This window comes from Saccopteryx bilineata, chromosome 12 (genome assembly GCF_036850765.1).
Source record: "Saccopteryx bilineata isolate mSacBil1 chromosome 12, mSacBil1_pri_phased_curated, whole genome shotgun sequence".
Lineage (NCBI taxonomy): Eukaryota > Metazoa > Chordata > Mammalia > Chiroptera > Emballonuridae > Saccopteryx > Saccopteryx bilineata.
This window is the reverse complement of record NC_089501.1, coordinates 51,862,778-51,875,547: the sequence shown is the minus strand read 5'-3', so window position 1 is coordinate 51,875,547 and position 12,770 is coordinate 51,862,778. Positions and strand designations below refer to the sequence as shown.

General features: G+C 54.5%; 2 protein-coding genes across 2 annotated transcripts; both read right to left on the bottom strand.

Moving 5' to 3' along the window:
- Positions 1–583: 583 nt before the first annotated feature.
- LOC136316078 (uncharacterized) lies at positions 584–2,549 on the bottom strand. The gene is made up of 3 exons (XM_066247814.1): positions 2,545–2,549; positions 1,178–1,236; positions 584–1,083 (listed from the first exon to the last, which is right to left on the bottom strand). Exons 1-3 carry the CDS (start codon positions 2,547–2,549, stop codon positions 584–586), a joined length of 564 nt encoding a protein of 187 aa, XP_066103911.1.
- A 2,237-nt stretch (positions 2,550–4,786) lies between these two features.
- On the bottom strand, positions 4,787–5,764 carry MAS1 (MAS1 proto-oncogene, G protein-coupled receptor). The gene has a single exon (XM_066248471.1). The coding sequence runs from the start codon at positions 5,762–5,764 to the stop codon at positions 4,787–4,789; it is 978 nt and encodes a 325-aa protein (XP_066104568.1).
- Between the last annotated feature and the right edge of the window lie 7,006 nt (positions 5,765–12,770).

The following is a 12,770-nucleotide window of genomic DNA, read 5'->3' as shown; positions in this document are numbered from 1 at the left end:
GCCCCGTGGAAGTCCTCGTACTTTTGACTGAGCAGATTTCTATGTGGTGGGAGGGTCACCGTTTAGCAGCCGAGTGTGGAGGGGGGACTTGGAAGGGACAGTGTGGACAGTGGGTGTGGGGGCCCTTCTGGAAGGGCATCTGTGATGGCAGGGCAGACGAAGAGGGGCTGAACGGGGCTATAGGGAATGGCTTTTGTTTTTGTCGTTTGTGTTAAAACGGAGCAGTTTGAGCCTGTGCACGCAGGGCTCCCACCACCACGGCCAATAAGGGGCTGGGGCCACGGCCAGGGCAGGACACAGTCCCTGCCCTGCAGGCGCTTGTCCTCCGGAATGAACAGCCAGCAGACCCATGTACAGCTCGAGGGTGGTGATAAGCGCTGAGGAGAAACCGGGGTGCTGGCTGGGGGTGCTGGCTGGGGTGCTGGCTAGGGGTTGCTGGCTGGGGGGGTGTTGGCTGGGGGGTGCTGGCTGGGGGGGTGCTGGCTGGGGGGGTGCTGGATGGGGGGTGCTGGCTGGAGGGGTGCTGGCTGGGGGGGTGCTGGCTAGGGGGTGCTGGCTGGGGGTGTGCTGGCTGGGGTGCTGGCTAGGGGTTGCTGGCTGGGGTGCTGGCTGGGGGGGTGCTGGCTGGGGGGGTGTTGGCTGGGGGGGTGCTGGCTGGGGGGGGTGTTGGCTGGGGGGGTGCTGGCTGGGGTGCTGGCTGGGGGGGTGCTGGCTGGGGTGCTGGCTGGGGGGTGCTGGCTGGGGGGTGCTGGCTGGGGGGGTGTTGGCTGGGGGGGTGCTGGCTGGGGTGCTGGCTGGGGGGTGCTGGCTGGGGTGCTGGCTGGGGGGGTGCTGGCTGGGGGGTGCTGGCTGGGGTGCTGGCTGGGGGGTTGCTGGCTGGGGTGCTGGCTGGGGGGGTCCTGGCTGAGGGGGTGCTGGCTGGGGGGGTCCTGGCTGAGGGGGTGCTGGCTGGGGGGGTGCTGGCTGGGGGGTGCTGGCTGCGGTGCTGGCTGGGGGGGTCCTGGCTGAGGGGGTGCTGGCTGGGGAGAGGGGGCAGCGACAGCCTGGCAGCCTCCCTGCCAAGGTGACATCTAGCCAAGAAGCCTGAGGGAAGAAAGAGGGCAGGGGAGCAGAAACCCAGGGAAGCCATTCCAAGTAGAAGGAGCACCAAAGCTGAACTCTCAGAAGTCGGGCGTACTGCCATGTACAAAGAAGGGCAGAAGGACAGGGGCAGCTGGAGGAGGGGCCACACCAACCCTGGAGAAGGGTCACAGGGGCTGAAAGTCAGGCGGGGCTGGGCAGTGGTGCCTTGTAGCCCACGGGCAGGACTTGTTATCATCCGGGAGGCCAGTGGCCAGAGGACAGGACCCCCAGACAGGAGAAAGCAGGGGAGGAGCAGTGCTGGCCGGGTAGCAGACAGGATCCGAGAGTTGTTACCGAGTGGTCTTGATTCTTATTTATTCAGTGACCTACGAAGGAAGCTATTGCGAGATAAGGACAGTGAGGGGAAAAGGTGCCACACAGAGGTCAAGGACAGAGAAGGAGTTTGGAAGGGCTGCCCAGGGCAGGCGTGACGAGGGACCAGCATGCGAGGCCCGGGACTCTGCAGGAGCCCTCGCTGACTGCCGTGAGGGGTCTCTGCACCGCTCGGAAGCCGGGCTGGGGCCGGAGGCAACCCGAGGAGAAGGGCAGGACGGGAGGGCCATGGGGCGAGAGAAGCAGGGAGCAGTGACAGGGACTGGACCGGGACACCAGAGGTCTGACCGCACGGCAACAGAGATGATGCAGAAGAGACTCCGAGAGGTCGCAACTTCCACAGCCAGGGGCCAGAGTCTCAGTGGTGGCGAGATCCCTGGGCAGCGGGAGTGAAAAGGCAAGTGACGGAAAGGACAGGAGGCCACGCCGGGCAGTGGACTGCGGGGCTCGCGTGTTCAGAAGTCGAGTTGGTCTGAGTTGCAATGAGGCTCAGTGTGTGGCTGAGAGAGGGGGAACTCTCAGGGTCAGCAGAGCTGGCGCAGAGATGGAGGCCAGCGCGGGGCTTGTGGAGATAAGAAATTCGGGTGGCCACCATGGCAGGCTGGACGATAGTGATAGTGGGCAGAAGGCCGGGGAGCCAGATTTCAAAAAACGTGAAGAACGTGGGGCCAGGAGGCCAGAGACGGCAGCAACAAAGAAAGAGGACAGGGTGGGGAGCAGGACCACGTGGGTCTCCAAGGGCCTCTTCTGCAGCCAGCCCATGGGCGTGACAGTGGCTGGCCTTGCTTCTCCCATGTTGACCTGTCCCTGACTTCACTCAGGCCTGTCCTCTGCTTGGAACCCCCTCCCTCTTTAGCCTTTTGATACCCTACCTGCCTTCAAGCAATCAAAGAGCCCCTCCGTGAAACATTCCTTTTTTAATTTACTACAAAAGATGGGAGTCACCTCCCTCTTGCTGGCCACACAACTTTGCGTATTACATTCTCCTGACGTGGATTTACGTGCAGCATGGGGCGGTAGAGGCTTCTACGTTTTCCCCCCTCGCCCAGACTCCAGCCGCTCCCACCTGCTCCTTCAGCCCTTGCTCACCTCATGGAGCTTGGCAGAGAAGCCAGCCACAAATATTTGTAGGCTGAATGCTACAGACCCCTCCCCTTCATCAAAACACAGGCCTTGCGGCTGAACAAGCTCCTCCCCAGGCCCAGGGAATTCTCAGAAATGGCGCCCCCTAACCTAGGATGACTCAGGCAGAGTGTCTAAATTCTCAATGGGTATAAACCGTCTTGTCTACTCTCCACGTGGGCATATTTACTTGAACCTTCCTGTTTTCGTTTTTTACTTTATACTTTGGGGGATGAATTTAGGTAAAGTATTTAGAGAGAAATGTGTCCTAACCACACTGCCAAGCACTGAACCCTTCCTCTCTGCAACTCATGACTCTTTAAAAGGTTAGAAGAATTTTTATATTCATTAACGCATTCAATTTCACCACTTTATCTGCAGAAAGGCAGTTGATGGGGGGGCTTCCCATTAGTTCACCGTATTTTCCTTGGGTGAAACACCTTGTTTCTAAGAGTCTTTAATTCCTCTCTGACACCAGGGTCCCTTTGAGACAAGATGAGGCTGATCTCGCACTCAGTGTCCAAGAGGCCAGCACGGCGTCTGGGTCGTGGTGGTAAGCAGAGGACAGCCGCTGCGATATTCTTCATTCCCAGGGAAGAAAATCTTGTTTTCAATCAAAAACAAGACCATTCCAAATGTCATCACTCCACCCTTATCTGGGGCTCCTGAAAGCAAGCTGTCTTGTTTCTGAATCAGATGTCATCACCCACTGAAAAGCTGCCTGCATCCAAGAGACTGGCACATCTCCGCGGGTGAGGCTGCCCCCCATGCTCATGGGAGACTGTTTCTTTCGATGGAGAAGAAACAGGTGGCCACAGAGAACTGTTTCATCACAATTTCTCTGACCCTTCGGAGACAAACAGTTAAAATAAATACTAATGGGCATGAACAGGTCTGTCCCCACAGAGCCACAAGAAGCATTGCCATTTCCAGGGGGCGCCCGGAAGAGGCAGAATGACACGAACGTAGTGATGCAGTCTATAGGCCATGATGAGTCCCCCAGCTGACACCTCGGACCTGCTGCCCAAGACACAGACACGAGCCACCGCAGGCCAGTGGCCCAGAGCAGTAAGATGCTGAGGAAGTCCTGCAAAAGTTCCCTCCGAGATGTGACCACGCTGTCACCAGCCCCTGCTGCCGAGCCTCCTGCTGGGAATGACACAGAAACGCGTGCTCAGGAGGAGAGGAGGCCCAGAGGCGCAGAAGCGGGCACCTGGCTGTAGGCGAGAACTCCGTGGCTATAAGTGAATAACCCACCTCTTTGTGGGGGGTGGAGGGGCCCCGGAAGCACAGGCCCCTCAGGAACGTGGCATTAAGTTCCTTCCACTCGTGAAAACTGATGTCGAGCAAAGCACGTCATAACAGACTTTCATGACATCGAGCATTCCTGTGGAGAGAAGGGAAGCCACGAGCAGCCCCTCGCCTGGGGGCCAGTGTTTTCGTTCACAACCTGATGTGATGCTCTAACCGGTGGCTGTGGGGATGGTGTCACACCTGCAGGAGTTTTCAAGAGCAGAGAGGAGACCGTCATTGGTCCTCGGTCAACTCTTGAGAACATGTTATGACATTGGTACGTGACAGAGCCAGGTGTGTGCCTCACGGGACAGAAGGTAACATTCTCCTTCCACCACAAGCAGTGAGGGCAGACTGACGTTTATTGGACGCTGACAATGGGCCAAGCGCTTTGCACCTCTTCTCTTCCCATTTCATTCTCACCACAAGCCTGGGAGGTAAAAACTCCCCTTTGAACGTTTTATACATGAGAAAATGGGGCTCCAACAGGGCAGACCACTTGCCTATGGTCACACAGGCAGCAAATGGCAGGGTCCACCTGACTGCAAAACCCACGTTCTTCCCACTACGTCGCTCCACCTCCTCAACTTCCAACAAATGTTCTGTTCCCTTCTCTACGTGTCTGCAAACCTTCCCGCGAGAATCATGTTTATTGTTCTTGAGGAAGTGCTGCCGGGAGAGCTGAGGAGGAACAGAAAGAGTTGTTTTTTGTTTTTGTTTTCGTTTTTGATAGGTACAGAAATGCTTGAGGTTCGTGTGTAGGTATTTCCTGAAGATCCGATACAAGAATACAATCTCATGGTTAATTCATATCTCGTGCCTATGGGAAGGGGTGTCCGTCTGTGTCATATAGGAGATACTTAAGTTGTAGCTCAAGCACAGAGTGTCAATGACCTGTGTCCCATCATTTTCGTCCTCAGACGACGGTCTCAACAGTGGTGGCATTGCCATTGCCCTCCTGGCGCCTGGGCTGCATCTCATCTTTGAAAGCCCGGGTCAGAACCACCTTTAAGGACTCCTTGAACCGGTTCTTTCGACTGCTGCCCACAAAGAAGTAGATGAAGGGGTTGGCGCTGCTGTTGAGGGTGGAGAAGAGAAGGGAGACGTGGTGAAGGTTCCGGGACGTGGACCAATACTCATAGTACAGCAGGTACAGGAGTCTCATGGGCATGGCGAAGATGAGGAAGATGACGATGGTGACCGTGATGACCAGGTACAGCTTCGAGGAATGGGACGTCCACGTGTTCTTTCGGATCTTGACCACCAGGATGGCGCTGGATACCACCATGAGCGGAGTGAAAACCAGGAAGCTCAGAATGGCGATGAAGATGATCACCGCCCGGCAGTTGCTTCGAGAGTGACTCTGCCCTTCGCTGTCAATGCACATGACATATTCCATGGTGGTCACTAAGCAAGAGAGCGCCCACAGAAGGGCACAGACGCACGCCGACTGGTGCTTGGGGCGATGACATCGGTACCAGATGGGGTACAGGACGGACAGGCACCTCTCCACGCTGATGGCCGTCAGCAGATAGAGGCCCGTGTTGTAGCCAAACAGGAAGGTCACCGACAGTGTGACAATGGTGTAGTAATAACCAGAAGAGAGCTCATAATCTAAAGCGTAGTCGACGGTCAGAATAAAAATACAAAAGAGCAACGAGATGTCCGCAATCGACAAGTGGGTGATGTAGACCGTGAAGGGGTTTCTTCTCATCCGAAAGCACAGGAACCAGAGCAGAATTCCATTTTCAACAAAGCCCAGGGGGGAGATGCCCATAATGACCCAGTGCACAGCGGGGACCGCCTGGGGCGGGTCCCTGGTGGAGGCGTTCCTGCTGGCCGAGGCGTTCGTGGGCCCCTCAGCCACAAACGACGTCACGTTTGACTCATCCATGAGGAGGCCTCAGACTGCGGCTCTTCAGATCGTTTTCTATAAACAAGTTAAAGAAAGAAAAAGGTGATGAATTAGAGTAAAAGGTAGAATTTCAGCTACCGGTCACAGTCGTCATGTTATAATCATACAAAGGTTATGATCATGCAAAAGATAACATATATGTAACCTCTGTTACAAAAATTGTTTCATAGACTGTACATTTCTTTCTAATGATGATAAAATTAAGACATTTCACTGAGAGAGAGAACTGACTTCATAACTGTTTTTGATCCCCCAGTAGTCTTTTATTCTGCATGATTATTTACTTGTGGCTCAGTGTCCAAGGGGTCTGGCAAAGCAAGGGGTTTGGGATCTTGGTGTCCGTTTCCAGGCTGGCCCGAGCTTTCTGGGGGTGTTTGGAAAACACCACTGGGCTGGAGGAACCACGTTAACCCCACTGAAATGTGAGCACAAAACACACGTCTGGGCAATATTGCTGTCGCCTTTCTAAGGCATAAGGTGCCATTAGCAATAGGTTAATGAGAGGGAATTGCTCGCAAAAATCACGCTCCATAGTGTACTCACATTTTTGAAAGCGTGAGCGATTAGAAGGCATTGATGATATGCAGTCTCAGTTCTGTGACAAAACTGGGCAGCCACTCAGGCGAGGTGAGCTGCGCAAACCAACGCTGGGACAGACGGTGAGCCGCCCCAGGGTGCATTCACGTCCCCCTGTCCCACAGGCCGGACCACACCGGAGTGCGCCACTGACAGACATTGCACAAGCACTAACCTGAGACCGATAAAAATGCTCAAGCTTTTTTTACTGCAAAGCTAAGATGCTCTGAGACTTTCCCTCACACTCTCCAAATTGCAAAATAAATATTTCCACTGTTTCCCCCTTTCCTCTTGCACGACAAATACACATCCATGCCGCTCGCACCCCGGAGAAAGGAAAAGGGAAGTGGCCAGTGGAGAGCCTCTCCTTGGTGCTGCTCGAACTTGTCCTTGGCTTTTTTTTTTTCTTTTTTAGATTCTGTTGTGGGCAAGGGTGCTAAAATATTGTTCTTTGCTTTTCTGAACATTGCCCTTGCAGACCAGGGCCCCTATGTGTGCATATAATTAACCTCTAGGAAGTTGATCAAAAACAATATTGCGAATTAGCAAGTGCCTGCCGTTTGCCCAGAACGGGGTGTCGATGGGATACTTGGAGCTGGAAGGTCATTAACAATATCAGACATTTCTGGGGTGGCGTTCGCAGAGCCCCCACATTGGAAGGGCTCCAAGCTCCGATTTCAGCACAGCCGTGCCTGAGATCTGGACTAGCAGGCAGGCTGCGGAGGACACATACCTCCCCAGGGGTGTGACCCAGAGGCCCAGAGAGGTGCCTGCCTCCCCTGTCCCGGCCCCCCTCCCCACTAACACTGCCCTCAGTTGTTCTGAGGGAATGCTGGAGATTACCCTCCCTGGGGCAGACTCTTCTTTCATTTCATAGACAGAAGACATAGACTCCAATACCCTCAGAAGCCCCCCACCAGGGCCAGAATCCACAGGACTAGGACAGGGTTGACCAAAGACCTGCTCCAGAGACCAGGCTCTGTTAGAAGTTTGTAAGTGAGACAGCCAGGTGCCCCTGATTCACCCACTGAACATCTATTCAGGGCCAACTTCCTGCCAGGCACGGCTCTAAGCACGGGTAGCACAGTGGCGGGGTTTGAGGAGTCCGTGAACGGGGTGGAGGTACGATAAGGAACTGCTCACCGGGACTGAGGTGTGCCAGAAAGCAAAGCCTCGTTATGAATGATCCTTCAGTCAAGCTTCTTCTACAGGCTGTGCTTATCCAACTTGAGTGCTTACATCTACCCAGGGCTGCTTATTAAAAATGCAAATTCCACGGCACCACTGTTTCAGAAAGCCTGGAGTGGGGTCCTGGAATCTGCATTTTCATAGCCCAGGGGGATTCTGATGCAGGTGGGTCGCGGGCCGTAGTTTGAAAACCACTACTATTCATCCAGGGGAGCTATTAAAGGTTTCCTTCTAGGACTGTGATATGACCTAAACTGCATCTGAGCAAGTTCACCCTGGTCATAGTCTAAAGGCCGGCTATGGAAGGAGACAATGGGCAGAGAAACAAAGCCAGGAGGGCGTGTTGCAAAAGTCCTCGGGAGACACACAGCTAGGACGATGGCAGAAGGAGAGAATGGATTCCAGAGACATTTCAGAGAGGACTGGTCAGGCCCCAGTGACCGTGAGGGTGTGAAGGGACAGGGAGGATCAGTGGACCAAGCTTCCCATCCGAGGAGGCCGTGTAGATGAGCTACCAATGACTGGGACCAGGACTGGGGACAGCGACGGGGATGGTGGGAGAACCAGGAACTCGGTCCGGGAGGTATCGAGAGGGAAGAGACCAGCAGGAAGACACGGACAAGGGCAGGTTCCGCTGTGCTCATCTCTGTACGTCCTGCTCTCAAGGAGTGATTTTTTTTTTTTTTTTTTGTATTTTTCCGAAGCTGGAAATGGGGAGAGACAGTCAGACAGACTCCCGCATGCACCCGACCGGGATCCACCCGGCACGCCCACCAGGGGGCGACGCTCTGCCACCAGGGGGCGATGCTCTGCCCCTCCGGGGTGTCGCTCTGTTGCGACCAGAGCCACTCTAGCGCCTGGGGCAGAGGCCAAGGAGCCATCCCCAGCGCTCAGGCCATCTTTGCTCCAATGGAGCCTCGGCTGCGGGAGGGGAAGAGAGAGACAGAGAGGAAGGAGAGGGGGAGGGGTGGAGAAGCAGATGGGCGCTTCTCCTGTGTGCCCTGGCCGGGAATCGAACCCGGGACTTCTGCACGCCAGGCCGATGCTCTACCACTGAGCCAACCGGCCAGGGCTGATTTGATTTTTTTTTTTTTTAAATAAGCCGCAACTTAATAAAAGAAAGTCACGGACACACAGATGAGATCTTCAGAACATGATTCGTCACGGGGCATCGGCCTGACCGGGATTTCAGACGCAGAAGTGACCCGGCCCACAGCTCCTCTTCTACTCCTCCGTCTCTGGCCTAGACGTGACATGTCTCCTGTCTCCTCGTTGCCTGCAGGGTCAGTCCCCCCTTCCCAGCCTGTCACACTGCCATCCCTTCCCTTCCCCGGACTCCCTGGGCCTACTCTGGTGCTATCATCACTGACCCCCATAGCCACCACATTCCTTCTCAGAGAATGAAAACAATACCTCCCCCACTGAACAGCAAACTCCGACTTGGTCTTATTCACATCTGGACCCTCAGCACTTGGTGTTGGCATTCAATACATGCTTACCGAATGCTTCCAGGACCGGAAGCCCACCCTGCAGCCCTAAGAAGGCACTGTCTCAAGCTCAGGTTAATTTAAAAGTTTCTAACTCATGAAATCACATCTCAGGCAGATTTCGATCATGATGTGATTGGAAAGCAGATAAAAATCCCATTAAAATTAATCTCACTCAAAACTCATAACTCCCCAAACTGTTTTGTTGTAGGGGCATTCTATTTAAATGAACACATTGTTAAAAGTCACATTCCTGGTCTTAGCAGACCAACTGAGCTCCAGTCCCCCAGGGGGACTAACAGAGGGCCAGAAGTGCCCTGAACAGGGCTGGTCACACCTGCTCAGCATCCCCCAAACCCTCTCCTCCAGGCAGGTTGCTTATTACCGTATTTCCCCATGTATAAGATGCCCCTTTTTCCGAAAATTTTGGGGTCTAAAAACTGAGTGCATCTTACACAGTGGTTGTAGTTCTTTTTACTTGCATTTCCTGCTTTCTTGCACTTGTTTTTACACTCATTGTTGAAGACAGTGATTCGTCATTAGACACAGATGAGGACAAGCTCATGGATGGGAGTTCTGACAGTGATGAGGAGTTGTATGAATTTCATGATGAATAAAACTTGAGTTCAGTCACTTTATGTAAGACATTTTTTTTTTCAAATTTCGGGCCCCAGAATTAAGGTGTGTTTTATACAGGGTAGTGTCTTAATACATGGGGAAATATGATATCCATTCCTGTTGGAGGGTGACTAGGATGTTGATCCTGGGGAGGGTAGGAGAACCAGAAGGTAATCGATCCTAGCTGACCAAACATTCCCGTTCAGAAGAACCTCGTTTTGGCTCGGCACTCCGGCACTCCGTGAGTTCTCCTGAAGATGAGAGGGGCACTCCGTGGGTTCCCCTGAAGATGAGAGGGGCACTCCGTGGGTTCCCCTGAACATGAGAGGGGCACTCCGTGGGTTCTCCTGAAGATGAGAGGGGCACTCCGTGGGTTCCCCTGAACATGAGAGGGGCACTCCGTGGGTTCCCCTGAAGATGACAGGGGCACTCCGTGGGTTCCCCTGAACATGAGAGGGGCACTCCGTGGGTTCCCCTGAAGATGAGAGGGGCACTCCGTGGGTTCCCCTGAAGATGAGAGGGGCACTCCGTGAGTTCCCCTGAAGATGACAGGGGCACTCCGTGGGTTCCCCTGAACATGAGAGGGGCACTCCGTGGGTTCTCCTGAAGATGAGAGGGGCACTCCGTGAGTTCCCCTGAAGATGACAGGGGCACTCCGTGGGTTCCCCTGAACATGAGAGGGGCACTCCGTGAGTTCCCCTGAAGATGACAGGGGCACTCCGTGGGTTCCCCTGAAGATGAGAGGGGCACTCCGTGGGTTCCCTGAAGATGAGAGGGGCACTCCGTGGGTTCCCCTGAACATGAGAGGGGCACTCCGTGGGTTCCCCTGAACATGAGAGGGGCACTCCGTGGGTTCCCCTGAACATGAGAGGGGCACTCCGTGGGTTCCCCTGAACATGAGAGGGGCACTCCGTGGGTTCCCCTGAACATGAGAGGGGCACTCCGTGGGTTCCCCTGAACATGAGAGGGGCACTCCGTGGGTTCCCCTGAACATGAGAGGGGCACTCCGTGGGTTCCCCTGAACATGAGAGGGGCACTCCGTGGGTTCCCCTGAACATGAGAGGGGCACTCCGTGGGTTCCCCTGAACATGAGAGGGGCACTCCGTGGGTTCCCCTGAACATGAGAGGGGCACTCCGTGGGTTCCCCTGAACATGAGAGGGGCACTCCGTGGGTTCCCCTGAAGATGAGAGGGGCACTCCGTGGGTTCCCCTGAAGATGAGAGGGGCACTCCGTGGGTTCTCCTGAACATGAGTGGGGCACTCCGTGGGTTCTCCTGAATATGAGAGGGGCACTCCGTGGGTTCCCCTGAACATGAGAGGGGCACTCCGTGGGTTCCCCTGAAGATGAGAGGGGCACTCCGTGGGTTCCCCTGAAGATGAGAGGGGCACTCCGTGGGTTCTCCTGAAGATGAGAGGGGCACTCCGTGGGTTCCCCTGAAGATGAGAGGGGCACTCCGTGGGTTCTCCTGAACATGAGAGGAAGCCAACATGCTCCAGAAAGGATGCTGTGGGGCTGGTCTTCCTGGAAACCCGGTTCTGTACCGTGAGCTCTCTGTCCAGACACGTACATCACGGTTCCGAACGGCTCCCATTAGACAGCCGTCGTTTCCGCAGCGATGCGCATTACCTGACAGGGACGGTCCGAGGTGGAAGGACAGCTCATCCTACCAGCCCCCATGTCCCTGACATGGTCAGTCACACTGCAACATGCCGTGGACACGTCAAATGGGGGCAGAGGACAGGAAGCCGAGTTGGTAGTGGCACCGCGACGGCTAAGGACTCCTGACAGCGTCCTTGAAGCACCTTCCTGTCCTCTCGTCCCTCCGAGCAGAATCCCTGGGGAGGAAGCAGCTCGTTGGGGTCTGAGAAGGCCACTGGGCAGGACTTTCAAGTTCAGCCATCTCTCCCCATGCCAGCTCTGCAAATCCAGCCTGCCTGGGCAGGCTGATAAGGAAGGTGTTCCTGTCCCCAAGGAAGGTGTTCTCATCCCCACTTCCTAGAGGAAAAGCTAAGGACTGAGAAGCAGGCCAAGTTCAGAGCCACTGGGCCACACACTGCACAGGGCCTCCCGCTCATCCTTCACCACATCTGGTGCCCCTGGTCCCCACAGACCACTAAACGGACGCCGGAGACACTGGGAGGGAGGCCAACGCTCCTGCGCCCTCGCACTCTGCCCCGGGGCCTCATCCTATTTTTAAGACCTTACCTTTTTTAGCCTCTCTGTGGCATGTTTTCCGATCTCAATCCCGTGTGCTTCTAATGCTTCCTCCTTAAGGAATGGGAGGCATCATATTCCCTGAGGTTACGGGGGATTTCTTTTTCCCCAAAGACTTGTTTCATTTCTAACTGTGCCTTGGCCAAGGTAGGGTCGGGGTCACGTTGTGCTCTCCGTGCTCCAGTTCTGCTGTGTACTGATTACATGGCCCTGCTGAACTCCAGCCTTGGTTCTGGAAACACATGCACCCAGCAGGCTCACTGTACAGTCTGCACAACCGTAACACAATTATTATTGCTCTACTTTCTAATTGTAAAACAATGAGTGTCCGGCCCTGGCCTGTGGCACAGTGGATAGAGCACTGGCTCGGCATATGGACATCCTGGGGTTGACCCCTGGTCAGGGCACAGAAAAAGCGACCCTTGCACTCTGCCCTGGGGCCTCATCCTATTTTAAGACCTTACCTTACCTTACCTTATCTGTTTCTCCCCCCCCTCCCTACTCTCTCTCAACCTTCCTGCTGCCAGTGGCTTGACTGGTTCGAGCATGGCCCAGGGCACTGAGGATAGCTCTCTTGGAGCACATCAGCCTCAGGCACTAAAACTAGCTTACTATCCGAGCATCAGACCTAGATGGAGTTGCCAGGTGGATCCCAGTTGGGGCATATACAGGAGTCTGCCTCACTATCTCCCCCCCTTATAAACAAACAAACAAACAAACAAAAAACCCAATATGTGTTTATTAAAGAATTAAAAATTTTCCACAAAAAAAATCACACATGAAACCACTGCTCAAAAGACTTAAAGGAAATATCCTAAATGTTAAATAGAGTTTCATGTGTGATTTCTTTGTGAAAGTTTTCTGAATCTTCTTCAACAAACACATGTCGTTTCACAATTAG

Bases quoted from the DNA above. Each gene is read 5' to 3' on its own strand.
- LOC136316078 (XM_066247814.1), bottom strand. The intron at 1,084-1,177 runs GTACGCCCGACT...TTCTTCCCTCAG, and splicing joins GCCCTTCTTTGTACATGGCA to GCTTCTTGGCTAGATGTCAC.
- MAS1 (XM_066248471.1), bottom strand. From the start codon at position 5,764: ATGGATGAGTCAAACGTGACGTCGTTTGTGGCTGAGGGGCCCACGAAC.